We start from the raw sequence: 26258 nt of genomic DNA, 5'->3' as shown, positions 1-26258 counted from the left end.
GAGGCAGCGGAGATGGGAGCAAAGCCCGCCAAGGCGGGCTTCTCTCCCTTCTCTGCTTCGCTCTGGCCATAGGTAGCCCTATTCTTGCAGGAATAGGCCCGAGGAAGCCCTATTCTTGCAGGAATCTTCCTGCAATGGGCCTCTAGTATGTACATATTTGTGTATTACAGTATTTGTTCACCAGTGTTCTCCTTTCCTCAGTGTAACCTATTTCCTCGCATCTCCTGCCCCTTACTTCTCCTGGAGTCTTTCCTCTCAGGTGGTAAGACTTGGGCTAAGGAACTAACTCAACCAATTACTGACAGGTTTGCTAATCTATCAAATTCATATCCAATGAGTCTGTCTCACAGGACTGTTTCCACCAAATGTTTTATGCCTGAAGATGTTCCATAAAGTGCCATACAGAACAAAAGACTGTCTCTTTCCAGAGTTTTATACAAAAGCAAACAAATAAAAATGAACACCCCAGGTGGTCTTCTCAGGGAGAAAAAGTCTTAGAATGTGCATCGTCTTTCTTTTATTTCTCTCTTCTGATCCTAATGATAATCTCCATGGCACTGACACTTTTCATGTGCCTGGTGTCCTTCCCAGGTCACTTAGCAAGTTCTCTGTTCCTAGTGACTGTGCCTCATTCACCTACAATTGGCACCCCAACCGTGCTCTGGGAGGATGGAAGTGTATTCCTGACATGCTATGTGACTTGTGGTCCAGAGGTATTATATTTATTTCCATGCAGCTTATCAGCTTTGTTCTCATGACCTTACAGTTATGCTTTGAACACAGGCATTTGGGCCACTTGCTGGTAGGCCTCTATTCACCCAAGCAGAGTTTCTGGAATTTCTGCCTCTATATCTAGTTGTAGCAGTCCTCAGGGAGTCAGCTTCTCCTAAAAAGGGCAGACTTTGGAGAATGAAATTTGAATGCTACCTTCACTCTTACCAGCTGTGATACTGGCCATCTGATGTAACCATTCTGAACCTCAATTATCCATCTGGAGACTAGATATGCTAATACCAACCACATAGTGAGCTCGTGAGGAATGGAAAAAATCTCAAAAGTACCAGTACCTTCCCACAGGAAGCTATCATGAGATATTTGCTCCCTCTGTCTTCGCGACCACCCACTTTGTTACTGCCCCACCACTCCCACAATTTTCATTATTCTCACTCTTCTCAAAAAACTTGCAGTTTATGACATAGCTCAACAATAGACTCCTGACCTTATCACTAATAATAATTGTATCACTCCTACTGTCATAGCTGGTTTCAGCTCCCTAAGTGACATCAACCCCAATGCCAATGACCCAATGCTGTCGCTGATTGGTATGATGAAAAAGAATATAGTTATATATCTGGTGAATCCAACCTTGACAAACACAACATTGACTATAGTCAAACTCCTCAGCCTCCCAAGTCAGCCACTGTCCTTTTCATAAAAACTCACAGGATTTTTGGTATGACAGCTCTTTCTAATTGGATATGTTATTGCTTTGGGCTTAAGAATTCTAAGCTAGAGAACTTGAAGGCAATCCTTGGTATTTGTTCTCTTTCTTCCCCCTCTAAGTCTAAGCTGCCCCAAGATTTAGACACTCCTTTCAGATGTTTTCATGAATTCACCCTATTGTTTTTATGTTTGTTTGTTTTTCACTGTACCTTCTTACTTTCAGGGGTGGCAAACATTTTTCCTGCCAAGGGCCATTTGGAAATTCATAACATCATTTGAGGGCCATACAAAATTATCAACTTAAAAATTATGTTGCTATGAAAAATGCTCCTAGATTTATTGAATTTTGAGTCCCACCTTCAGTTGCCTTGGCAGGACCAGACCAAATGATACTACCTAAAGACCAGACACTCTCCCCTTGCTCTCCTCCTTTGGTACCTAGAACCTAAAATTGTTACACTAGTCTCTACTTTCAGAGCATTACACCCTATGTCTAAAAACTTGCAATCTCCTTGTAGCACGTCAAGAATTCCTCCCCTGGCTTTCAAATTCCCTTGTAATCCAACGCCTCATCTACTCAATTTGCCCCCATTATTCTCTAGCATGTCCTCTCTAACTTAGTAAATACATTCTTATTATTCTGATTACAGACTATACATATTCCCTTCTCTTGGCCTTTACCAAGAGAGTCCCCTAACCTGCATTTCTTTTCCCCTTTGTCTCTGCCTCATTTCCTATTCAATGCAACATAAGCTCACAAGCTCTTTGCCTGTTCACCACTATATCTCAGTATATAGAAAATTTCCTGGCACATGATCAGCTTTCCGCCAGTGTTTGTGACTGTCCCTCAAAGCCCACTTCAAAGCTAATTCTTTTTTACATCTACACTGTTTTATTAAATTCTTGTACTACCCACATTCATCTTCATTTTCATTAGCTGATAATATGCTCTTGAAGATGGAATCTATGACTTGCATCATTTGCTTCTCACAGAGTGTCTTGATAATGTGAGAAAGTAAATATTATGCTTTGGGGAAAGGTCTGTAATGACACAAGGATGATTCATAAAATTAATTGATCACTTACTATTTGCCAGGCACTATTCTAAGATCTGAGACGGTGGCCTAGATCAGTGGTCGGCAAACTGCGGCTCGGCAAACCGTGGCTCACGAGCCACATGCGGCTCTTTGGACCCTTGAGTGTGGCTCTTCCACAAAATACCAACTTTTGCGCATGTGCCACGAAGTTTCAATTGCACTGTATGTGCGCGCCCGCGCATGGTATTTTGTGGAAGAGCCGCACTGAAGGGGCCAAAGAGCCGCATGTGGCTCGTGAGCCGCGGTTTGCCGACCACGGGCCTAGATGAACTGGTTTCTGTATCTTCACTGCCACTGGCTACTTATATGACCTCGCGTAGATAGACACATTCTCTGAGCTTCGGACAACTCCTTTATAAACTGAAAGGGTTTAACTAGGTTAGTTGTGATGTCTCTTCCAAATGTAAGATTATCTGAATTTTAAATATTTATTTATAGATTCCTGAGTGGTGGTTCATAAATACTTGCTGACTAACAAATACTATAACCTTTACCCTTCCAAACTCATGATTGTGTATTTTCAGTTTCTTTTAATTTATTTGTTTTTATTGAATGTCTTTCTTAAGTACAGCATAGGGAATATAGCCAAGTCACTAGTTTGTGGGACAGATGACCTCTCTTTGAGTTGTCCCAGCCTTGGTTTAATTCTTCAAAAGGATACTCTTTATTTAGCTTGAATTCTGGTTTGAAAAGGAGAACATTGATGACCTTTAAGCACTTTTCTTCCCTGAGACCTTCAAAAGTAACTTAGCTAGTTTTATCTCACAGACCTTAAAAACACTCCTATGTCTTGAGATTGTAGCAAAAACGTATTGGCCAAGACATTTTTCATAGATTCCTTCTCATGTCAGGCCCTTCCTTGAGCTGTCCGTGTGGCAAGCTGGCTCCCTGGCTGACACCAATATGCTCACAAATGCCTTTACTCTTTGCCTATAACCAAATTGTGTTACCAGATGAGCTTTAAAGAGCTAATAATCTGATTTCAGCTAATTAGTCTTTTGGACAACTTTAGAAAATTTATCTAAAGTAGGATACTGTGTATACTTTCAAAATCAGATATAAGATGACCACAAATTTTAAAATATTCCTTTTGAATTGGAAAATTAAAAAAATCAGAGCCACTAGCCTGAGATCTCTGTTAGCTTCTGAGGCTTGTTTGGATTCTGGGATAAACAAATGATTACTGTTGACCTCCTCCTTGAGAGGCCAGTCAGATTAGGAAATAAAGTTTACTCAAAGTCTGTTGTGTGTTGTTGTTTTTTTTACAGTCACAATATTCTTCTCTATGAAGACGGGCATGCTGTGGTGGCAGATTTTGGAGGTGAGATTTTTATGTATAATTCCTCAAATGATATCAGTTTCTTTCTTCCTTGCATAGCTTGTGCCTCATACTGTGTGACAGACATTAGATTCCACCCTGACAACTGCACTTCTCTAAGTCATTCAAATTTCAATGATCCTGCTTTTTGTTAAGTATATAATTTATTTTCAGTTTCCCCCCTTGGATATCCTCAGCTAAAATAAAGGAACTGAGAAGTTAAAGAAGGTAGAGGTTTCTTAGGGTTTCAACATTTTAGCTGTAATCTTTGACCCTGTTTTTAAGATATGTCCTTTGACCTGGATTTGTTTTGTTTCCCTCAGAATCAAGATTTCTACAGTCTCTGGATGAAGACAACATGACAAAACAACCTGGGGTTTGCTGCTGCTTGTGTTCCCTAAAATTGTGAAACAATTAAAATGTGTGCACTCAGCATGAGAGGAAGTGAGATTGAGAGCAGCTTTAAGTGGAAGAAATGCCATTGTCCCAGGGCCAGGATAATGTTTTGTGCTTTTATTTTCAGTAAGCCCTCAAAGAACCCATTTCAAGGCTGTCCCAGGAGGAAAAAAAAAAAAAAAAAAAAAAATATATATATATATATATATATATATATATATATATATATATATCCTATCTAATAAAAGAGTAATATGCAAATTAACCATCAATCCGTCACAAAGATGGCAGTGGCTACAGAGCTGGAGTGAGCAGGAGGCTTGAGTTGCCCCGGCAATGGAGGAAGCCAAGCTTCCCACCTTCCCTGCTGGCCCTGAGCTCCACTCAAGGCTACAGAGTTTCAATTATAGAAGATAAATAAATCCCAGATACCTGCTTCCAGCCTGTGGTGTAGCCAGCCTGAAAACAGCCCTCAGCCCCTCACCCAGGCTGGCCAGGCATCCCAGTAGGGACCCTCACCCTGGAGGAAGTGTGGCCAGCCTGAAAACAGCCCTCAGCCACTCACCCAGGCTGGCCACACCCGCATGGGGTGAGGGTCCCCACTGGGGGGCTTGACCAGCCTGCAACAGCCATCAGCCCCTCACCCAAGCTGGCCAGGCACCCCAGCGGGACCCCCATCCTGATCCTGGACACCCTTCAGGGCAAACCAGCCAGCCCCCACCCATGCACCAGGCCTCTATCCTATATAATAAAAGGGTAATATGCAAACTGACCCTAACAGCAGAAGGACTGGGAATGACTGATCACTATGACACACACTGACCACCAGGGGGCAGACGCTCAATGCAGAAGCTGCCCCCTGGTGGTCAGTGCGCTCTCACATGGGGAGCTCTGCTCAGCCACAATCCAGGCTGATGGCTGCCAGTACAGCGGTGGTGGTGGGAGCCTCTCTCGCCTCCTCAGCAGCGCTAAGGATGTCCAACTGCAGCTTAGGCCTGCTCCCCGCTGGCAAGTGGACATTCCCTGAGGGCTCCCGGGCTGCCAGAGGGATGTCTGACTTCCAGCTTAAGCCCAATCCCCCCAGGGAGTGGGCTTAAACCAGCAGGTGGACATTCCCCGAGGGGTCCCAGACTGTGAGAGGGCATAGGCTGGGCTGAGGGGACCCCCCGCCCCAGTGCACAAATTTTTGTGCACCGGGCCTCTAGTATATATATAAAATACATATATATATGGAAAATGTTATGAATAAGATAATACAGAATTTGTTTCAAATGTAACTGATAAGTACATGGCAGGCATGGATAATTGACTTTCATATTCAGATCTCCTCATTAAGTAGTATAGTTAAAACTTAATAGGTAATTCACTAGAAAATTTGTAGCTCATCAGCATCTATTGACAACTCATGTTCCACTTTAACATTATAAGACAATAGGTGCATAGCCAAGCATTAATGTTTAAGGAAAATAGTATAAGCTTTAACATCTGAAGCAAGTATCATGGTACTCAAAATGTCTGCAATTAAATTCATCACCTGCCCCCTCCTTCATACTCCCAATCCCCCCAAAATGTACACTTCTCTTTTTTGGAGTATCGGTGTTCTTCAGTTACCCAAGCTTGGGTTAATTTGTCATTCCTTCCTTTTCCTGCTTCCACTGACACATTACACAATCATTTTTCTGATTGTTTCTTTTGTTTTTTTTTAAGTTCATCGCAGTTTCTCATTTTCCACAGCCTCAGTTCAGGCCCTCAGCCTCTCTTTCCTGGATTATGGCAATAGGCTTCTAACTCAGTCCTCTCATCCAGCTCATTCTTTGCAAAATCAGCCAAGTGTTGTGTTTTAGCTGTTTACCTCCTCCTGTAAACCATCAACAATGCCCACTTCCCACAGGCCAACATCCCAATTCCTTTGCCTGGAAGCCTCCTGCGCTTCCCAATCTGGCCCCAGAGCCCTCTGTGACCTCCTGTCCCATGACAAGGTCTCTCAAACTCCCTGTGCTCCAGCACACGCCCCACTTAACCATCTTGCAGACACACCATTCACTTTCACATCCCTGCATCCGCCCTGGCGGAAGGCTCCTTTTCTTGCCAGGCCCAGGAAGTCACATTCATTTTAAGTACCTTTCCTTCCATAACCTGCCCACCTTTCCACCTCCTCCCCATACACTTTTCTCTCTGAGCCTTTGTGGCATTTTGCAATGCTGGTTTGTACTCCTACTCATTCAACAAACATTTATTGAGGGCCTACCAGGTGCCAGGCCTTGGGCAAAGGGCCAGGAATGCAAAATGTGGGTAAAAGCCTAGTCCTTGATCTCAAAGAGCTCGTTTTCTAGTGAGGAGAATGGGAATTTAAAGCAGTGTGGAGGTTCAGTGATATGATGTGACATAGTGATGGGAGCTCAGGTGGGATGGGTAGATGTAATCCAGATGTGTAAGAAACAGGAGGGGGTGTCAGGCAGAGTCAACAATGACATGAGCAAATACATAAGGGAGGATGAGAAATATCAGACTTCCTGGGAGAACTTCATAAGCTTGGCACTGTTGGCATGTACTGTATGAGGAAGAAATAGTGAGAGATGAGTTAGAGAGAAAGGCAGGAAAAACATCATGGACCATATTGTATCCAAGTAGGATTATACATGTTGGTTTCCCCAGTTAGGTTTCATTCATATGTTCAGTAAATATTTATGAAGCACCTTCTAAGTGTCAGACATTCATTTAGGAACTGGGGATATTAGAGCAGACAAAATAAAGTTCTTGTTCCTACTAGAAAAAGATAGACGCTGAACAAGTTAACAAAATAAGTGGTGATAAGTGTCATGAAGGAAAAACAAAGCAGATGTATGAAAGGAAAGTGATGGGGGTGCCTTTTAGATAGGATGATAAGGAAAGATAACATCCCATAAGAGAACTGATGTGTGAGTTGTCCATGTAGGGGAAAGAGCAGTGCAGACAGGGGAAACAGGAAGTGCAAAGGCCCTGAGGCAGGAGAGTTCTGTGTATGTTCAAGGCCAGAGTGACTGGAGTGAAGTAAGCAAGGGAAATGGTAGGGTATCAGGGTGATGTGAAAAGTGTGTCCTCTTTTGATAGGTCACAAAGACCTCATCTGGTACCTGGAACACAGAGATAGCTAAACAGTGGTTCTCATCCCAGGTTGCACATTTAAATCACTTTGGAAACTTTTTTAATGTATACTATTTAAATTCAGTCCCCAGAAATTCTGATTTTATTGGCCTAGTATTGAGTCTGTGTACCTGTATCCTTTAAAAGTTCCCTCAGGTGAGTCTAAAATGAGGCCAGTTGAGATTCTCTGACTAAACAAACTTTCATTGAATGGAATTGAATTGCATTTCACCAACAGTGAGTTACATCCTTTTATTGTGGTAGCAGCGTGTAGTCTTTAAGCACAGCACTACTCTAAGTTTATTGTGAAGACTATTTTGTTTCTTACCAGTTATATGGCCTTATGTAAGTGTGCTGATTCCTCTATTACCTGCCTCTGAAAAATCGGCCATACTGTATGCCTACTCCCACTTAGGCAATGTTGTGACACAACGCATAATCTCCTGTATAAAAGGAGGCTATTTGGAATGTGAAAGCTCGTGTGGAGGAATAGCATGTGAGGACCATAATCGGAATAAAGATGTTCTTGGAAAGCTATAATTATGCATGATTTCAAAATAAGATAGACACTTCAAAAGAATTACCAGCAGCCAGCACTACACACAGAATTTCAGTAAAAATTCTGGTTTCCTTCCATGGAAATACAAAGAAAGAAGGTGTTTGGCGAAGTTCATTGCTATGATTATGGAGCCAAGGGGTTTTAGAGCTGAAGGGCTTTTTCCTCCTATTATACCCCCGAGGAATCTAAATTCCTGAAAGCATGAGAGCCTTGCCCAGAGTGCCCCAAATAGTGGCAGAGCCAAATCTAGAAGATGCATCTTCTAACTCAAAATCTAGAGCTGTTGCCTAAGCCACAAATAAACCAAATTTATGCATTTGCATTTCAGAATGGAAAGATACCTAAAACTGAAAACTACATAATTGCAAGAGAAAAGAATGTAAATAATGCCATCTAAACATGAGGATAGAGTTTTGTGCAGAGAAACTGACTTGTAACATTTCATGGGCTTTCTTTCTGGGCTATTGCACAAGCAGCATTCAGAAATAACATGTCTGGGCCAACAAAGGAGGTAAGACAGACCTGATACTGCCCATGAGAAATCTACTTCATAGTATATTCTGGGCACTTCCCAGAGGCCTCTTCTCTCCTTAGTCATGAGGGTACTATTTATGGGCCTCATTTAGTGATTTCCTAAATTATAACCTGCAGATCTAAAGGAGGGACGGTGCCTCCCACAGTGTGTAGATTCACTCTGAGGGAAATATAGATTTCCTGGATGAACATCAAGGCTCGCCATTCAGAAACTTAAAAGGCTTCTGGGGGAAAGATGATCAAAGATAAACAAAACCAACAAAAGCTCTGCTGTTGATCATCACTTAATAAGAAACAGGGAAACTCGATGATTCCTATTGTTGCAATATTTTTGGAAAAATTATGGATTTCATGATCTTCCAATGATTAAAAAAAATGTCTTTTGAAAAATGGAACAACAGTAAACATATTATTTATTGGACAAATTGAGTGTAGCACAGTGTCAAGGTTATTTTACGTTTTTGTCTTTTGAGAATATTGGGAAAACACTTAACAAGCAAGTCCTCACTAAGAAGAACACTGTTCTACAGTGGAAGAATTAAACACACGGTGCATAAGTGACCTGTGGATGTTTCTCCACACCCAGAACCTCCGCTGGATGGCTCCTGAGGTCTTCACGCAGTGCACACGCTACACCATCAAAGCTGATGTCTTCAGCTACGCTCTGTGTCTGTGGGAACTTCTCACCGGCGAAATTCCATTTGCTCATCTCAAGCCAGGTAAGCCAGGCTGCAAGGAAAGTTTCTCTTGTTTTCCTTAGTTCCATGCACTTTTATAATCTCAAGAAACACTATATTTTCCCTAAAAAAAAAAAATGAGTATTCTTGGTGGGTTGGCAAGGTGAGAGGTAAATAAACAATCTCAAATTGTTTTAAGATGTATGCCCAATCCAAAAAACATAATGACCTAATTCTGTGATTTTAGATATGGGCACACAAAAGCGTAGGTATATTTTATTAACGTTCAGTGCTTCAATTTACCTGTTGTTAATAAAACAAGCAAATGACGATGGCCATGTGACATGTAAGTACAAATAAGTGGACAGTGCAATCCTTATCTTTTGATATTAGATTTCAAAAGTGCCTTTTTAGTGTGTATGGAGGGGTGAGCTGAAAGTAGCAACACATAAAAATAACCTGTCAAGAAGAGAATTACTTTTCCTAACAATTTTGTGTTACATATATGGATACATTCCAAAAATGGGGCTTTATGGGTGAGCCTAATATTGTTGATAATATACTATGTCCATGGAGGTGGGGGAGGTAGGGAATTTAATTACAGGATTTGAGGTTTAAAGTAAATTTCATTTGCATCTGTCTCGTCACTGTATCTGGAAGTCTTTCAGGTCTTGTCACAGTGTTTACTTACTGTGTCCACCATTATGCTGAAAGTACTTAAGGACTTTGCATCCCCCAAAACCAAGCATGCATGAAAAGTTGTTTTCAAATTAAATCATAAATGCATTTTAAATAAGTTATATCAAAAGTGCCTAGTGGCTAGCCTATCACCATATATCAGAAGAATAAAGTCAAAAGTGATCTTAGGGAAAGACAAATCTTACAAACGTGTATACTCATAAGTTAAAGTCTTAACCAGAATCACAATAATGATTAGCACTTATGTACAGAGCAAAAGCCACATTTTATATTTTCTTTTCATGGTATCTTTCCCCTTAATACCATATGTTCTTTCATTACATTCTGCATAGTGTCTAATGAAGAGCTTTTCACAAATTATGTGGTCTGTACATAGGTATTGAGTACAATGATTATTTAATTGTCCTTATCTCTCTATATATACGTTTTCATGGTTCCAAATGATGGTATTTACCATTATTATAGTGTGGATGTAAGAACTCTATTTTGAATTAAACCAACATTGCCATTAGTAATGTCTTGCTCTGACTTGCTGCTATCTCTTTACCCTTAGAATTTTCATTCTGATCAAGACCAGCAGCTATAGTAAAAAAAAAAAAAAAAAAAAAAAAAAAAAGCACTTATTCTAAAGAATCCAGTAATGCTAGACATATTGTGGCATTTTTCATAAGAAAGAGATACATCTTCCTCCCTCTCATATTCTTTGGCATTTCATTCATATACTCATGTTGATTTTATATCCTAAGTACATCTAAATTTATTCACTACTTACCCCATCCACCACCATCTTAGCTCAAGCCACCATCTTTATCATTTATACTGTGATAATCTTTTTTAAAAACAAAGTTTATTAAAGTATAATTTATATACAGTAAGTTTTATCATTTTAAGATGACAGTTAAATGAGTTTTAATAAATATATACAGTTGTATATCCACAAATACTATCACAAGATAGTGCATTTCTATCACTTCAGAAAGTTCCCCGGTGCCTCTTTGGAGTTAATCCACTTTTCCCACCTCCAGCCCCTGCCAACCACTAAACTCATTTCTGTGCCTATAGGTTTACATTTTCCAGAATGCCATATAAATGGAATTATGTGGTTGCACTGATCAGTAATTAATTCTTTTTTATTCCTGTGTGATATTCCATTGTGTTTATTCATTGACAAGTTGATGATCATTTGAGTTATTCTCACTTTGGGGATATTATTAATAAAACTAGAGGCCTTTTTTCAAATTAAATCATAAATACATTTTAAATAAATTATATTGTAAGTGCCTAGTGGCCAGCCTATCATAAAATTTGTGCATGGGCCTGTACCCACTCCAATCAGGGACCCCTCAAGGGATGTCTGACCCTGTGGGATTGGGCCTAAACCAGTGGTTGGACACCCCTCTCACAATTTGGGACTGCTGGCTCCTAACCACTCACCTGCCTGCCTGCCTGATTGCCCCTAACTGCCCTCCCTTGCTGGCCTGTTCTCACCCCAAACTGCCCTCCCCTGTTGTCCTGATCTCGCCCCCCTACTCCCCTCCCCTGCCAGCCTGATCTCACCCCCAATGGCCCTCCCCTGCTGGCCTGATCTTGCCCCTAACTGCCCTCCCCTGCTGGTCTGGACTCACCCCCAACTGCCCTTCCCTGCTGGCCTGATCGCCCCTAACTACTTCTGCCTGCCTGATCATCCCTAACTGCCCTCCCCTGCTGGCCTGATCTTGCTCCCAACTGCCCTCCTCTGCCAGCCAATTTGGTTCTGATTGGTCAGTTTCTATGCCAGTCAGTGTCTCTGTGCCTATCAATGGGGCCAGATCAGAAGGGCGGGCTGATCAGCAGCCCTGGTGGAGGCCTGGGAAAAATGGAGGCATGGCTGTTGGTCAGGCTGGGAGAGAAAGAGAGGCAAGTTCTGATCAATGGCTGCAACAGAGGCTACGGATCAGACCCTGCTTCTCTCTCTGCAGGCCTCTCTCAGGGCCTGATCCGCAGCCTCCTAGGCAGTCAGTTGCTGGGTTGGGGTGCCCACAGCGGCCCCAGTCAGTGCTGGGCTGCTGTAGCAATCCAGCACTGACTTCCGGTCTGGTCAAGCCTTCGGTCGTTAGGACCCTGGTTCTTTATTATATAGATTGCTAAAACCACTCAAGTCTTTGAATGGATGTTTCATTACTCTTAGGTAAATACATGAGATGGATTACTAGATCTTATGGTAAGAGTTTTTCTAATCGTGTTTGTGCCATTATGGATTCCCACCAGCAGTATATGAGAATCTCAGCTGCTCCATATCCTTGCCAGCACTTTTTAATTATTAAGATAAAATATTTGTCACTAGAGTAAGTGTATAATGCTACATCATTGTGGTATTGTTTTATATTTCTCTAATAACTCATGATGTTGATAATATTTTCATGTGTTTATTTGCTGTTCATATCTCTTTCTTCAGTAAAGGGTTTGTTCAAATTGCCTTATTATTTAGCTGTAAGGGTTCTTAGGTTCTAGGTAGAACTCTTTCATCTACTATGTTTTTTGCAAGTATTTTTCTCTAGTTAGTGGCTTACCTCCCTATTTTCTTAGCAATATCTTTTAAATAGCAGAACTTTTAATTTCAATAAAATCTACTTAACCAATAATTAAGTCAAATTTTTTGTGTATCCTAACAACATATTCCCATCTCATCAATAGGCACAAAGATTTCTTCTTATGTTTTGTTATAGAAAACTTATAGGTTTAAGTTTTATATTTTCAAGATTGAGGTCCTTTTTAAAAAATTGTGCAAGGTATTGGTTGAGTTTGTTATTCTTTTATTAATTACTGGTTTGTTTTTTATATACATTTCCAATTTTCAGCATGATTAGTTGAAAAAACTATCTCCATTAAGTATGTTTGGTACCTTTTTTAAAATCAATTGACCAGATCTATGTGTATCTATTTCTGGACTCTTCTGTTCCATTGATATGTCTACCTTTATACCACTACCAGACTATTGATAGACTATAGTAAGTCTTAAAATGAAATATGAACCCTCCAACTTTGTTCTTCTTTGTTAAAATTGCTTTGGGTGCATGGGGTCTTCCAAATGATAAACATGGTGTATCTCTCCATTCATTGGGTCTTCTTTAACTTCTGTCATCAGTGTGTTTTAGTTTTTATCATACAAACCTTGCACACATTTTTAGACCTACTTCTAAGTATTTTGTTTCTTGATGCTATTTTTTGTTAAATTTCAATGTCCAATGGTTCTTTTATAGTATAGAGATATAATTAAAATTTTTAAATAACAACCTAGTACCCTGCAAAGTTGCTAAATTAACTTATCAGTTCAAGTAGTGTTTTTCTACATTCTTTATGAATTTCCACATAGAAGATTAGGTCACCTGTGAATAAAGAAAATTTTATTTATTTCTTCCATGTGCCTTTTATATCTTTTTCTTGCCTCTCACACAAGGCAAGGACCCTCAGTATAACACTGAATAAAGTGGTGAGATATATAACTCAAATCTACCTACTTCTTGAAGTTTTATCCACCACCACCCTGGTTTAAACTGCCATCTTGGTCACTTAAATTACTGCAATAGCTATTGACGGTTCCCCTTTAATTCTTGTCCCCCCTTCCTCTTTCGTCCCTATGCCTACACTGGAATGATAGTTTAAAAACAGACTTGATTATGTCACTATGACTTCCCATGTTCTTAGGATTAAATCTCAAGATTCTTAATATGCCCTGCAAGACCCTAACCTTGCATGTATCATTTAACTTCCCCAGCTCCAGTGACTCTTGCCTTCTCTTGGTGCCTTCAATATGTTGCCCTTTGCAGCTTCTTTAATAATTCAGTTAATGATGACACCACAAAGATTGCTTTGAGGATTAAATGAGATGATGCTTGTGACTGAACTTTGTCAATTGAAAACTCTGCAAATGTAAGATGAAAGATAAGGGCAAAGGCTAATACAGGGTTCAGGCTTCCTAGGGTTCTATACTTGGGTGGAACTCATTCTCCAAGAAGCCCATACAGACACTGCAAGTCACCTTGGCTCTTCTCTTTCCCTATTTTTTCCCTTCCTTCCTCCCTCCCTCTCTTCTTTCCTTTTTTCATCCCCTCCCCCCAACACACACACACTTTGTTTATTTTCAGCCTCACTTTCTAAATATTTCAAATCTATACACTTACCACCCTCTTTACTGCTACTTTCTATTTCACATGCAGAATACTGCACAGTATCATACGTGGTATCCTTGTCTCCAGTTTTGCTCAGCATTTTTTCCTCACCAACTGCCATTCTATAACTAGATTTAGCCTTCTAAAAACTCAAATTTGATCATCTGGCTTCCCTTACTTAAAATCTCTAATGTTTTTTCTTTGCTCTTAAGATAAAAACAGAATTCCTAAAAACAATCCACATAATTATGACCCTGCTTTTCTCCCCCATCTCCCTGCTGCCACTTGCAGCCTCTCATCTATGTTCCAGCCACATTTCTATTTCATTTCCCCAACATGCCCCATTTCCTCTCACGTCCATGTCATTTGTCAGAGATACTCTGCCCCTCTTTTCATCATGCTAACTCCAGTTTACTTTAGGTCTTCAATATTACTTCTTCCAAAAACATCTTCCTTAATTCTTCAATATTGACTTAAGCTCAGTCTCCTCCCTGCCCTAAGTCATCATAGTATTTACATTTCACTCATACGGTTTTGTTGTTTTCTCTACTCTTTATTATACTTTGCAAATTAAAAAATGAATATTTCAAAGAGATGGAGATTCCCTCTCTCATGTACCCACAGAAACATTTATTGTTTTTGGAGGAGAATATTACATAATAGAACAGTTAAAAGTCTTGCCTAAGAATAACTGGATTCCAATATCCCAGATATTAGAATTTATAGTACGTTATTAGAAAGAGAGTGCGCCTATGATAGATGCTGCATTTTTAAAAGTGGGACAGTGGCCATGCATCAAGAAATGAGACTGTTAATATCATTGCAGTGGTTAGGCAATCTAGCATATGTTTAGCAATAAATCATGTGAAGCATCACATTCAGTATAAGCTGCATATTAGCCATTTACCATGAGGAACAAATCCATGACTACAATGTGGGACAGCATTATCAATTACAGTAATAGCAACATTACACATGGCTCACCCTCCTGGATATGGCAGAATCCTATCTCCTGGGAGAAATATAAAAGTAGGGCACAAATATTAGCATTGACTCTTATGCAAGTAATGGGTATGCATTCAGAAAAGCTTGTATTCAGGGTCTCTTTTACATAGTACATTTTTAACTTAACCTTATAATTCCGGGTTTCAAAAGAACTATGCCCACAGGGCCAGCAGAAGCAGGCAAGTGTTCTACACAGCACAGTGTGATGAACAGGAAATCACATGCTCTGACGCAATGGGGCAGGGGCTCACAGCTCCAGCCAAATAGCACCATGAAGGAACATAGGGTGCCTGCTCACTGTTACCATATCAACTAATTTCTATGTATTTGTTTAAAAATTTAAAGATGTTAGAATGTTGGCCATTAATTCTTAAGGAATTTTCCAGGCTAACAGTGTATGGGCTACAGAACATTTGCATAATGTGTAAGAGCATGAATCTTGTGACCTCATGTAAGCTACTTACACAAGCTGTAGTTCAGTACTTTGGTTTCTTTCTTTTTAAAGTGGTGATAATAATGGGACCTACCTCAAAGGGTTTGGATGGTGGCTGGCATTAGTAAACACTCAATAAATAAGTATTAGCTGTTATTATTATTGTCTTTAGGTGATCGTTTAGTGCTCCTCTGGCCAAGAATGGTGCTAGAATAAGAGGAGAACAAAAAGGAATAGGGTTTGCCAGGCCCTCATAGTACAGAGAAGGCCCAACTACACTGAAGCACAGTGTGCTTATGATGCTCCCACGAGGGTCTCCTGCCCAGACTGGTGGTGGCAAAAGGATATCAGGGGAGGATTCTTAGAGCAGCTGATACCTGAACTCCATCTTTAAAAGATGAGTACGAATTCAATAGGTAAATAGTGGGGAGACAGAGAAGATGTCCCAGCAGAAAACAGCATTAACGAGGTGCAGAGGTAGGAGAGAGCCACAAATACAGTCAAACCTCAGTTCTCCAACGTCTCCCATCTTGAACAATTCAGTTCTGGACTAAGTAGTTCACAGGAAAAATGTCCTGGTTGTGGAACAAAATTTAGGTTCTCTTTCTGACAACCCCTTCATGCTGATACATCAGCTTGACAAAAAGCATCCCTCAAGCAACAAAGGACAGAATGTGAGTCCGTTTACCACTAACCCTCCTGTGTTTAACATCACAGGAAATTGTGCTGTGAATATTTTTGTGGGTTTGTTTGTTCGTTCGTTTTTGTTTTGTTTGTTTGTTTTTGCTTTAGTTGCTGGTGAAATGGATGACTAGCACAATTTTACAACATAAAGAGGCCAGCAAGAGTGCTGATGTTGCTAGGGTTGTGAAAGAAACAATGATCACAGGCAGTTGAAGAGTTAAAAAAACAACTGTTGTTGATTTGAATAAAGGAAAAGCAATTAGCCGGTGACAACATTCCTGAGACAGTGATATGTGAACAAGCCAGAGGCTGTACACTGACCTCCTGAAAGACACCCCTGAACCCAGCGCTGAAAGTGATTCCTTTAATGCTAGTAGGGGGTGGCTCATAAATTTAAGAAAAGAAGTATTTGTTTATAGATTAAACAGTAGAGTAAACATGTACTGTATATAAGAAAGGTTAAAACATGAATCATTAGGGGGTCTAGAACATTCATTCCATTTACAGTATTTCTAATGGGGAAAAAATGATTCATTTTTTTAATAAATCGCTTCTTGAACGGCCTTCCAGAATGAATTAAGTTTGAGAAAAAAGGTTCCACTGTAGTACAACAGGGATGAATCAGAGACTAAAAGGGGATCAGGAGCAAGACATGTTGTAAATGTAAAACTAGAGCCAGGTGGCGAAAGGGACTTGTGTGTCAACAATGAAAGACACTGTAGGATTTTAAGTAGGGTGATAGTACCATTATATTATTATTTTTAAAATGCTACAAAGCAAAAGCTGGATTGGAGAGATTCAAAGCATAGGCAAGGAAATCAAGTAATAAAGAAGAGGATGTATAAAACCTTAACTAGAGTAGTGGCTTCAGAAGAGAAAGGAGAGGTTGGCTTCAGAAGACTTTAATAAGACTTGCTGATAGATTGAGGTGGGAGCACATTGGGGGAGGGGAGATGGAAGAGGTCGAAGATGACTTACAGACTTCTTGCTTAGCCAGCAGGAGCATGACGAATATAGGAAGAGAACAAATTTGTGAGAGAAATGATTAGATTAGAAGGAGAAGGAGCCAATGTCTGAAGCCAAGCAGAGAGGAAAGAACCAGGCAAAATAAAAAAGGAGCTGGTATGACCTGGCAAACAAGAACTGTCTTGGATACTCATCAGAGAAAGAAACCAACACCTGCCTCTCCAATTTGATTTCTCCCCTGGGCCTGTCACCCCTGATATGTCATGAAAAACTAAAGAAGAAATCTGGGATGAATTAATCCATCAATATAAATTGTATCCAATCCATTTTCTTCTAACCAGGTAACCAATTTTGCAGATCATTTTCAGATTAGAGTTTGGGGCCAAAGAAGAGAGCCTCTCGTTTTCCTTTTGTTTTCCTGTGTGATGCCAGCTGGTTCATGAGGAGACTCAACTCTGTGCCCTGGGATTCCTTAATGCCAGGCTCTAAGTCTGCAGTGTGACAGCAAATTAAGAACATCTGCCAATTTATTCTAGCCAGATTTGGGTGAGACTTCATATTGAGATTTTAACTCGGAGTTGCAAACTGCAGTCCGGGAACCAAATATGGCTTGCAGACATTTTTTATGTTTCACATATGGCTTTAAAAAATACGAATTGAAGTACATTTAGAGACGCTGTTATGTCATAGGTCTCATATTTATAGCCATTTGCTACCCATGCTTAAATATTTGATGATTATATTCTTCTCCATATATGATTCGGATCCTAAAACATCCTACATATAATAACCTCAAAAGGCATAAGCACACGGATGATGTGGACTGTGTGTTGTCATGTTATAGGAGAATAGGAGTGAGCTAAAGTTCTGAAATCTTATGTTTGCTGCGCTAACCCTTATCAGTTTTTCACTGAGAAGAGCGGAGCCAGCCAATAACTATACAGATCAAATCGGTCCAATGGATGGTGATATTTCTATGAATATAGCTGATATTAACATTCCAATACTTCATTACACTGACAAAGATTGCAATGAGAACAGACAATGGTGCAAATTAATCTATTCTTCTGACAGTCTGTAATGAGAATGGGATGTGGTTTAAAAAATTAAGCCATTCTTAGTACAATCTCAAGATTGCAATCTCATGGTCTCTCTCAGATGCTCTACGCTCTGGTGATACATCATTGAAAAGTGTCAGTTCAACAAAGAATGTCTTCGCTCTTGCTGAGACGGTAGAATGCCTGTGCTTTGTTTCACCACACCCTGCCCATTAAAAACAATGAAGCTGAATCAATTGTGTTTTTTAGAACACACGTACACACAATCCAAATTGGAAAAAACAACAACATTCTGGCAATTTTCTCTTAGTCAAAACTTGGAAACAAAACGTGGTACTTTATTGCTCTCCTTTTTAAAATGTGCATGCCTAGATTTCCTCTTATAAAACATATGAGAATAAGAGATTGATTACTTTAGGGATTCAAAATCTAGTACCAATTTATCCATAAGCAATGCATAGGTAGTTAAGTTCCTCATGAAGAGCTGCATAGTCATCCTCTCCACAATGGCCGTGGTTTATTGCCTTGTAATTCACAGTAACGCAATGCAATGTTTTACTTGGTGTTCATGCCCAAAGAAAACCCCAAAAGGAACTAAGATTTCTGGTCTAGACAGGACAGAAAACATACAACAGTTCTCTAGGCTCAGGATAAAAGGAATCAGAAAGACCCTTGGTGATGTAGGTAATAATTATAGCAACAACAGCAGCTAACCCTATGTGGGACCGACAATGTGTCAGATGCTTTATGTATTCTGTCTCTTCTAATTCCAAGGGTATCCTGTGGTTTGGATCCTATTTGGGTAAGATATATGCTCAGTGTCACATGCTAGTAAGAGGTATAGCCAAAATTTAAGTGTATGGCTCCCTGTCCCCAAAGCCTATGGTTGTCACCATTACACTATGTCCTAACTGCTCTCTAGAAGTTAAGACTCACAGAAGCAAATTAGCTTAATTAGGATCTTCCAGAGAGTTCAAAGTAAAGCCAGACTGGAAATTAAGCCTCCACATTTTCTTGTTAAGGGCATTTCTTAACAGTCATACTGCTTCAGTTTATGGAAGCCCCTCCTCCCAAAGGCTTTGAACAAAAGATAGTATTATGAAATAAATATGCTGCCAGATCTCAACAACTGACCTAATTATATTGTAAGTTGATATTAAACTAAACATTATATTCATTCTGCAATGTTTCTTGGTGAATAGGAATTATTCTCGGTCCTAAAAACATAATAATGAGCAAGATATTAATTGGCATTAATCCTTCATCTTCACTTGTTTGTACAAATACTGTTTCCTGACTTCTATTTACCATGATTTATGTTATTTTCAGTGAACCCTTATTTTGAACTATCGCATTATTGATTCATTCAGTGCATATCTATTGAATGCCTTGTAATTGCCTGTCACTGTGCTGAGCACAGGAGATACCATGGTGAAAACACACAGTCACTGACCTCAAGAAACTTGTGATGTATTTGCAGAGGCAAACAAGTGCAGAGGTGATGCAGTGTAAAGCATTAAGTGCCATTGCAGTACCGGGTGCTGTGGCAGGGCACAGGAAGGATACCCATAGTTTAGAGATCATCTAAACTATGACCTAAGTGACAGTAGATGTAATGCAAGAAAAGAGGGAAGGGAAGAGGACTCCAGGAAAAAGAAATCACATTTCACAAGGAAACCATGAAAAACAGAGGAAAAATCCAGTAGCTCATTTCTTCATTAATTAAGCATCTATTTACCATATTTTATTGAAAATTGTAACACTTTATTTTTTTCTTCGCCTACTATCATTCACATAGAATGTTCAATACATTTTTTCACATGAATAAATGAATGAAGGTTATCACATGTTGTGCTTAATGCCTGGTCTCTTCTTCACTGGCCTCTTTTAAGAGACAACCCTGGCAATCTCCATTCATAGCTTTGCTTTTCTTGATAATGTTTTGATTTAAAAAATAACGAAGCACTGGCATCCACAGATCGACAGCAGTGCTGGGTAAACCCTGGAGGCTGACTCACAACATTGTGTTTAATTCAACCTCTTTGGGGATAATGAGAGTGAGAGACAATGATGCTCTAGAATCGTGTTGTCTGATATGGACGTCATCAGACACACATGGCTATTTCAATTTATATTAATCAAAATTAAATTAAATTAAAATGTCAGCTTCTCAGTTACACTAGCCATATTTCTATGTGCCTCATAGCCACATGCTATTGTGAACGGCGCAGAGTAACATTTCCATCATTGCAAAACATTCTATTCAATAGCCCTACTCTAGAAGCTAGATTGTAAGCTTTACTAAACTATTGATAATTCTTTCAGGGTAGTGCTGATGAAAGAATAGGTGCTCAATACAAAGTTATTGATATTTTTATATTTAGCCTTATTCCCTTTTAATAGCAAAGTTTCCTTGTGAAAGTAAAAACCAAGATTTACATAAATCATTTAACATATTTCATGTAGCAATCAAGGTAAAATATGATTAATGAGCTTACAGTAACTTTTCTGAATCTGGAATACCAGAAAATTTCCCAGCTGTTAGTGTAGCATGGCTACTTAGGCAAGATTGACAGAGAATCTCAAAGGTGACAAATTTCAATCCCATGACCCCTCATGTAGCATTGCCCGCTTTATGGCGGAGGGGCTAATGAGTAGTACCACTGCCAAGAGTGCATAAAGCAAAAACGAGAAGGAGACGCCAAGGCCTTGCAGAATCTACTTTGAATAATGAAGAATTAAATATCATTCATCTTAAACTGATTTTCCAGACGCAGTGCCAAGAAGCAAACAAGTAACTTTATATGCTTGATATCAGAGTCTAAAAGAGTTTCAGAGGAGACGTTTGGCACCTGCATCTGAGTTTAACACACTTTATGAATAGTCCCTCCCCACCCATTAGGATGTGTATAATTAGTTTAAATATGTGCACAACACTGGTTTATGTGCTTATAGCTGCTCCAGCTCAACAGTCTCCAAATGGTCATCAGTTTGTTTGCTTATTTATTTACCACATTCTAAAAATAATGAAAGATAGTCAAGAGTAGCTGATGGAAGGAGCCTAACATGCCTAGTTTTTTGTAACACAAAGGACACATTTTATGTCATGTTAAGTTTGCTGCATATGATCTGATTGGTCTTTTTCCCCCCTCAGTGTTAGCAACCATAACTCTATCTGATAGTGCTAGAAATCGTGGGCAAATGTGACAGTGCTACTATTCTACAAAGGAATTGGAGAGAAAAGAGGAAATGAAATTTCTGACTGCCCTCTATCTGAAACCATTGTATGATTAGAACAGCTGTTGAAATGAAATATTAAAATGGTAGGCAGGTAAAGGGCATGAACTGAGACTTTAAAGACAAATAACAAATGTTTGGAAAAATGTTAAGCCTTATATTTATCAAAGAACAAAATTTAAACAACTGCAAATGAGCTGATATATTTGCCTCTCATATTAGCAGAGCCCATCATAAAGTGGGAAAACCTCATTCTGATGCAGGTATAATAAAACCTTCTTACACACTTGGCATTGAATTTATAATATAGCACAATTATTCAGGAAAACAGTTGAACAGGATGTACTAAACAGCTTTAATTATCCTCTTAGATATATTAATTTCACCTCTCAAAATATCAGAAGTAATCTGTGAAATCAAGAAAGTCATATTGAAAAGACATTCTTTGAAGTGTTTGCAGCCAAATTTAAGCAACTTAAAATTGAGGAATGATTAAGCAAATCACACTAAATGTAGAGTCATTAAAAATATGTTAACATGGAATTTTAATAACATTGTAAATGCTTATATTTAATTTAAGGGGGGAAGTATTACATAATTGTATATTAGACATAAACTCAATTATATAAATATTATATAAGAAGTATTCAAAATATTTTAGCACTTGTTTCCTCTGAATAAAATTTTATCCTTTATAATTCTCTTAATTTTCTAAAGTTCTACAAAGAATAAGTATAAACTTTACATTTGGCAAAATTAGATACTAATTCTGACTGACCCATAAATACTAAGTTACACTGCATACAATTTCACTAGATCAGATCTATAAACAGAATTTAATTGGAGAAAACTGAGATGGAGAAGTAGTGGGTGAGGTCAGACCTCAAGGCACTAAGACATAGACAGAAGCTTATGACATCACAATCTAGAAGACAGGAAGCAGCAATGCCCTGTATCTTTAGCCTCCCACTGGTTCAGAGCAGTCTTTCTAGGGAATAAAAAGAGCTTCATGTGTTGTTCACAAAGTATTTTCAATGTGAAGTAGCTGAAGAGAGCATGGAATCTAGAACTATGGGCTGCAGCAACTACTAGTGATATTTAATTTTTTTCTAAATTGAAACCTTGTTATATACACACACCCCACACATAACAGTAACACACACCATACCTTGCTCAGTTTTTAGAGGGATTGGAAGAGCTTATGTCTGTAAATACCATGATGCCTGATACAAAATGTATTTAATAAAAGTAGCTATCAGCTTGGTTTCCAAGGGAGTAGAGAAATCACTAGTTGCAGAACAGAAAAATAATCAGCAATCAGTAATCGGCAGCAAAGTCCCAAGAATCATAACACAGTAATGGGGAGTTCGTGATGAGCAATATTTAGAAATCCAAACAGGCAGGCAGCACCAGGGAGTTCAATCAATGAGTGGTCTTAGCTAAAAAGATGAATCTGAAGTCTCTGATATTTTTAATATTTGTAAATATTAAAAATTAAAATCCTAACATTCTTGTAACTAGGGATTTGAGCTTAAAAAAATAACCTATATTGCCCAAGTTATTCAAAGTGCAAAGTTCAGTGGCACCCCATGTCTTGCTATGTATAGAGTAAGCTCATTAGCTTGAGATTTATGGCTTTGTACAGTCTGGTCCAGTCTGCCTTCCAGTCGTTATTTCCTATAACATTATGTACCTACCCTATCCTTCAGACACACACACTCAATCACTTGCTATTTGCATGTTCCTTTGTATGCTCCTTTGCTCCTGTTTATATTCCTTCTGCTCACTATTTGTTGATTGAACAACCAAATGAATGAATTTAAAAAGATACACTTTCAGTATCAAATTATCCAATGTTTTGTTTACCCTTTAAAAATAATCATAGAATTCTTTTTGATTCTCTCCTGACAATGTACAGATTGATCCTTGATTATTGTTGCTTGTTCATATGTTTCTTGAAATGAATCTGTGAGCTTCAAAACTGACGTGATCCTTTGGTTTGCAGCGGCAGCAGCGGCAGACATGGCTTACCACCACATCAGACCTCCTATTGGCTATTCGATTCCCAAGCCCATCTCATCTCTGCTGATGCGAGGGTGGAATGCATGTCCTGAAGTGAGTCATTTCTATTTCCTCCTAGAAAATGTGTTATGGTCAAAATCTGTCACAAATAGTGTAACACCAAAGTCTTCTTTCAGGGTGTATTTTAAGGCTGTCGAGGCAGGAAGACTGATCTGCCTTCTGCTCCTTCATCACTAATTGCCTCAAGAAGTCTGAGTATCTCATATTTCTTTGCTGCTGCTCTCTGATTTTGAAATGTTTCTCACAGCTGATTAGTAAAAGAAAAACCAGGGGATGACAGATGACTCACACCCTCATCTCAGCTGCAATTTTATTAACTACGCTTCAGCCACATTTAGTCATTTTCTGGAAAAAGACAAAAACAACAACAACAAAAACACAAGTTTAGCCGAGATGTGGGCCTTGGGGCAGAGGCCCCGGGGCAAGAGGGCCCTACAGCACTGGGTCCAGAAGGAGGCAGCAGACTGGCCCTAGTCCTTCTCTGAGTGGCTGTGATAAAGTGGTTAAGAGCATAGATTTAGAGTTTAAATGAAGGGATTGATATTATGGAAGGAATAAGTAAAATACAATATGTAACCATTTTAAAATATGATCATTGATCTAAGAGAGTAGAAGGAAATAGTCACATAATCCCAGAATGAAATTGCAGACCATCTGTCTGCAGGAAAGGATTCTTCTTTGTACCAGGCTGACTGATGTCTACTTTGTCCTCAGAGACTGACAAAGGAGGAGATTCCATAACTTCTCTCCTGAGAGCACAGTTTAGTACATTGTCTAAGAGTCCCTCTGACAGTCGGTTTTGTTGTCGATTGAATTCCTTGTGTCTAGACGTCAGTCCACATTGATTCTTCTGAGTGGAGAGAATTAGTTCACATTCTTCACACTGGAGCTCCTTATACAGAAAGGCCTAACAGCCCTTATTCATCCAGCTCCAACCACCCTAGTTATTGCTGTCTTTTTCTTATAGGTCTTTGTTTCTGATCCTTCCCAGGCACTTTATCTCTCTTTGACAAAGAAAGGAGCAGAAAAAGGGAGGGAGGCTATTGTTATCCCAGGAAGCATCTCACCACAGGAGAAATAGAAGAAGCCCCAGTCCAGATGTTAGAAAGGAGAAGGCAACTTTCCTATTTTCAAAAGGCAAAACCCAGGCCAAGTCCATACTCAATCCCACAAGTGCACAGAGAACTCTTATGAAGAAAAATGAAGACCATTATGGGACATGAATTGAGTATCTCAGAAGAAATAACTTCTATTCCTGACCACTTAATCTGACAGATTACATATTTATTTGTGTAGAATCTTTTCTCACTACCAGAATGTTAGCTTCATAAAATCAGGGACTTGTTTTTGTGTGTTACTTTTGTTTAGTTTGCTGTTATAATCTCAGCACCCAGAACCATACCTAGTAGATGCTTAAAAACATTTGTTGAGTAAATGAATGAATATCACTGTTGCTTATCAGTGCCTCCAATCATCTCATCTGTACTTTGATGTCCAGAAAAACATGTCTTAAAAATTACATGACTTAAGATAGTTTGGGATAAGCTTTCCTTGTCTCTCCATATGAACTTTAGATATATTTTCTAGAAATAAATATGCCAGATACCTACTCCAGAATTTCCTTCTGTATGTGGGATATGAGCTCTTCCAAGGTATAACACAAAAGAACAGTCCAGGGAATCCCTTTTGCTTTTATGAACTGACTTTTCATGATTATAGGTAAGGGACATATGGAAGTTTTAATTTGGGGATAAAAGCCAGTCATTGGAAGCTTCTAAAAGTATTTTGGGGGTAGAATGGATGCCTAAGTAACAGATTGGGAAATGATAAAGAGAACCAGAATAGAGCCAAAAGAGGGAATATATTATACACACTAACACACACATATACACTAAGAAGCCAAAAATCAAGTACTTGGTGGAAATGTTTTATTGCTAAGCAGTGAAGACTTTCAAACATAGGTCTGGGCTCTGGGGATGAGGTTCAGGGAAGAGAATAAGGAGAAAGCAGAGTAGGAAATTAAAGTCACCAATTGGCAACATCTGGGCTTGTCACTCAGGTGGACTCTGGGTTGGTTATGGTATCCTCTTCAGCATTATGAAATTGATCTTCTTCTGTATGTGACATGCCTGAGTCGTCATTACATGGCCCAGTACGGGCCTCACCATGTCAGTAGGCTGATAGGGAAGAAAAAGGGAACAATGGGCTAGTTTTCGTTCTTTCCTCCAACAATCATTTATTGAGTCTCTACTGTATGCAGCCCCAGGAATAGGTGCTGGGGTTCCATGGAGATATGCGTTCAATGGAGTTTAAGGCCTAGCGGTCAAATGAAGATTAACCAGATAAGCATATGAACATTTTTTAAAGTACAAGCTAAGATAGAGGAAAAATGATTAGATGAGAATACACACTAAAGAATACTAGCAAGTGGGGAACACAGAGCTAGTGCAGGCCAGATAAGGCTCCCTGGAAGAAACCACATTTGAACTGAGATCATAAACGTAAACAGTAATTTGCTCAATGAAGGTGGTTGGTGAGAGATAAAAACAAAAACAAACAAGCAAACAAAAAAACAGTCCACAAAAAAGAGAACATGTGCAGATTTGTTGTGAGAATACACAGGGGAGAGACTCAGTTATTGAAACATGGTAGCCACTGAGGGGTTAAGGCTTATACCAGACACCATGTGAAACAATTCATCTTTAGATCTAAGACAGTAACAACATGCTGTCCTGGTCATTATTTTTTAGATCATCAACTTCACTACTCATTTTTTCTCTTATGTCTATTTTTGACTCA

At 39.3% G+C, this 26258-nt stretch overlaps 1 protein-coding gene across 1 annotated transcript in view; it reads left to right on the top strand.

The window, feature by feature from the left end:
- TNNI3K (TNNI3 interacting kinase) overlaps positions 1-26258 on the top strand; it is a 310118-nt gene that overhangs the window by 211777 nt on the left and 72083 nt on the right. The window contains exons 19-22 of the mRNA XM_059689176.1: positions 3809-3861; positions 4182-4234; positions 9057-9189; positions 23383-23492. Coding sequence (XP_059545159.1) covers positions 3809-3861; positions 4182-4234; positions 9057-9189; positions 23383-23492 — 349 coding nt within the window. The remainder of the gene's footprint in view (positions 1-3808; positions 3862-4181; positions 4235-9056; positions 9190-23382; positions 23493-26258) is intronic.

This window comes from Myotis daubentonii, chromosome 3 (genome assembly GCF_963259705.1).
Source record: "Myotis daubentonii chromosome 3, mMyoDau2.1, whole genome shotgun sequence".
Classification (NCBI taxonomy): Eukaryota; Metazoa; Chordata; class Mammalia; order Chiroptera; family Vespertilionidae; genus Myotis; species Myotis daubentonii.
Note: the sequence above shows the minus strand (reverse complement) of the source record. Positions and strands in the feature narration are given on the sequence as shown.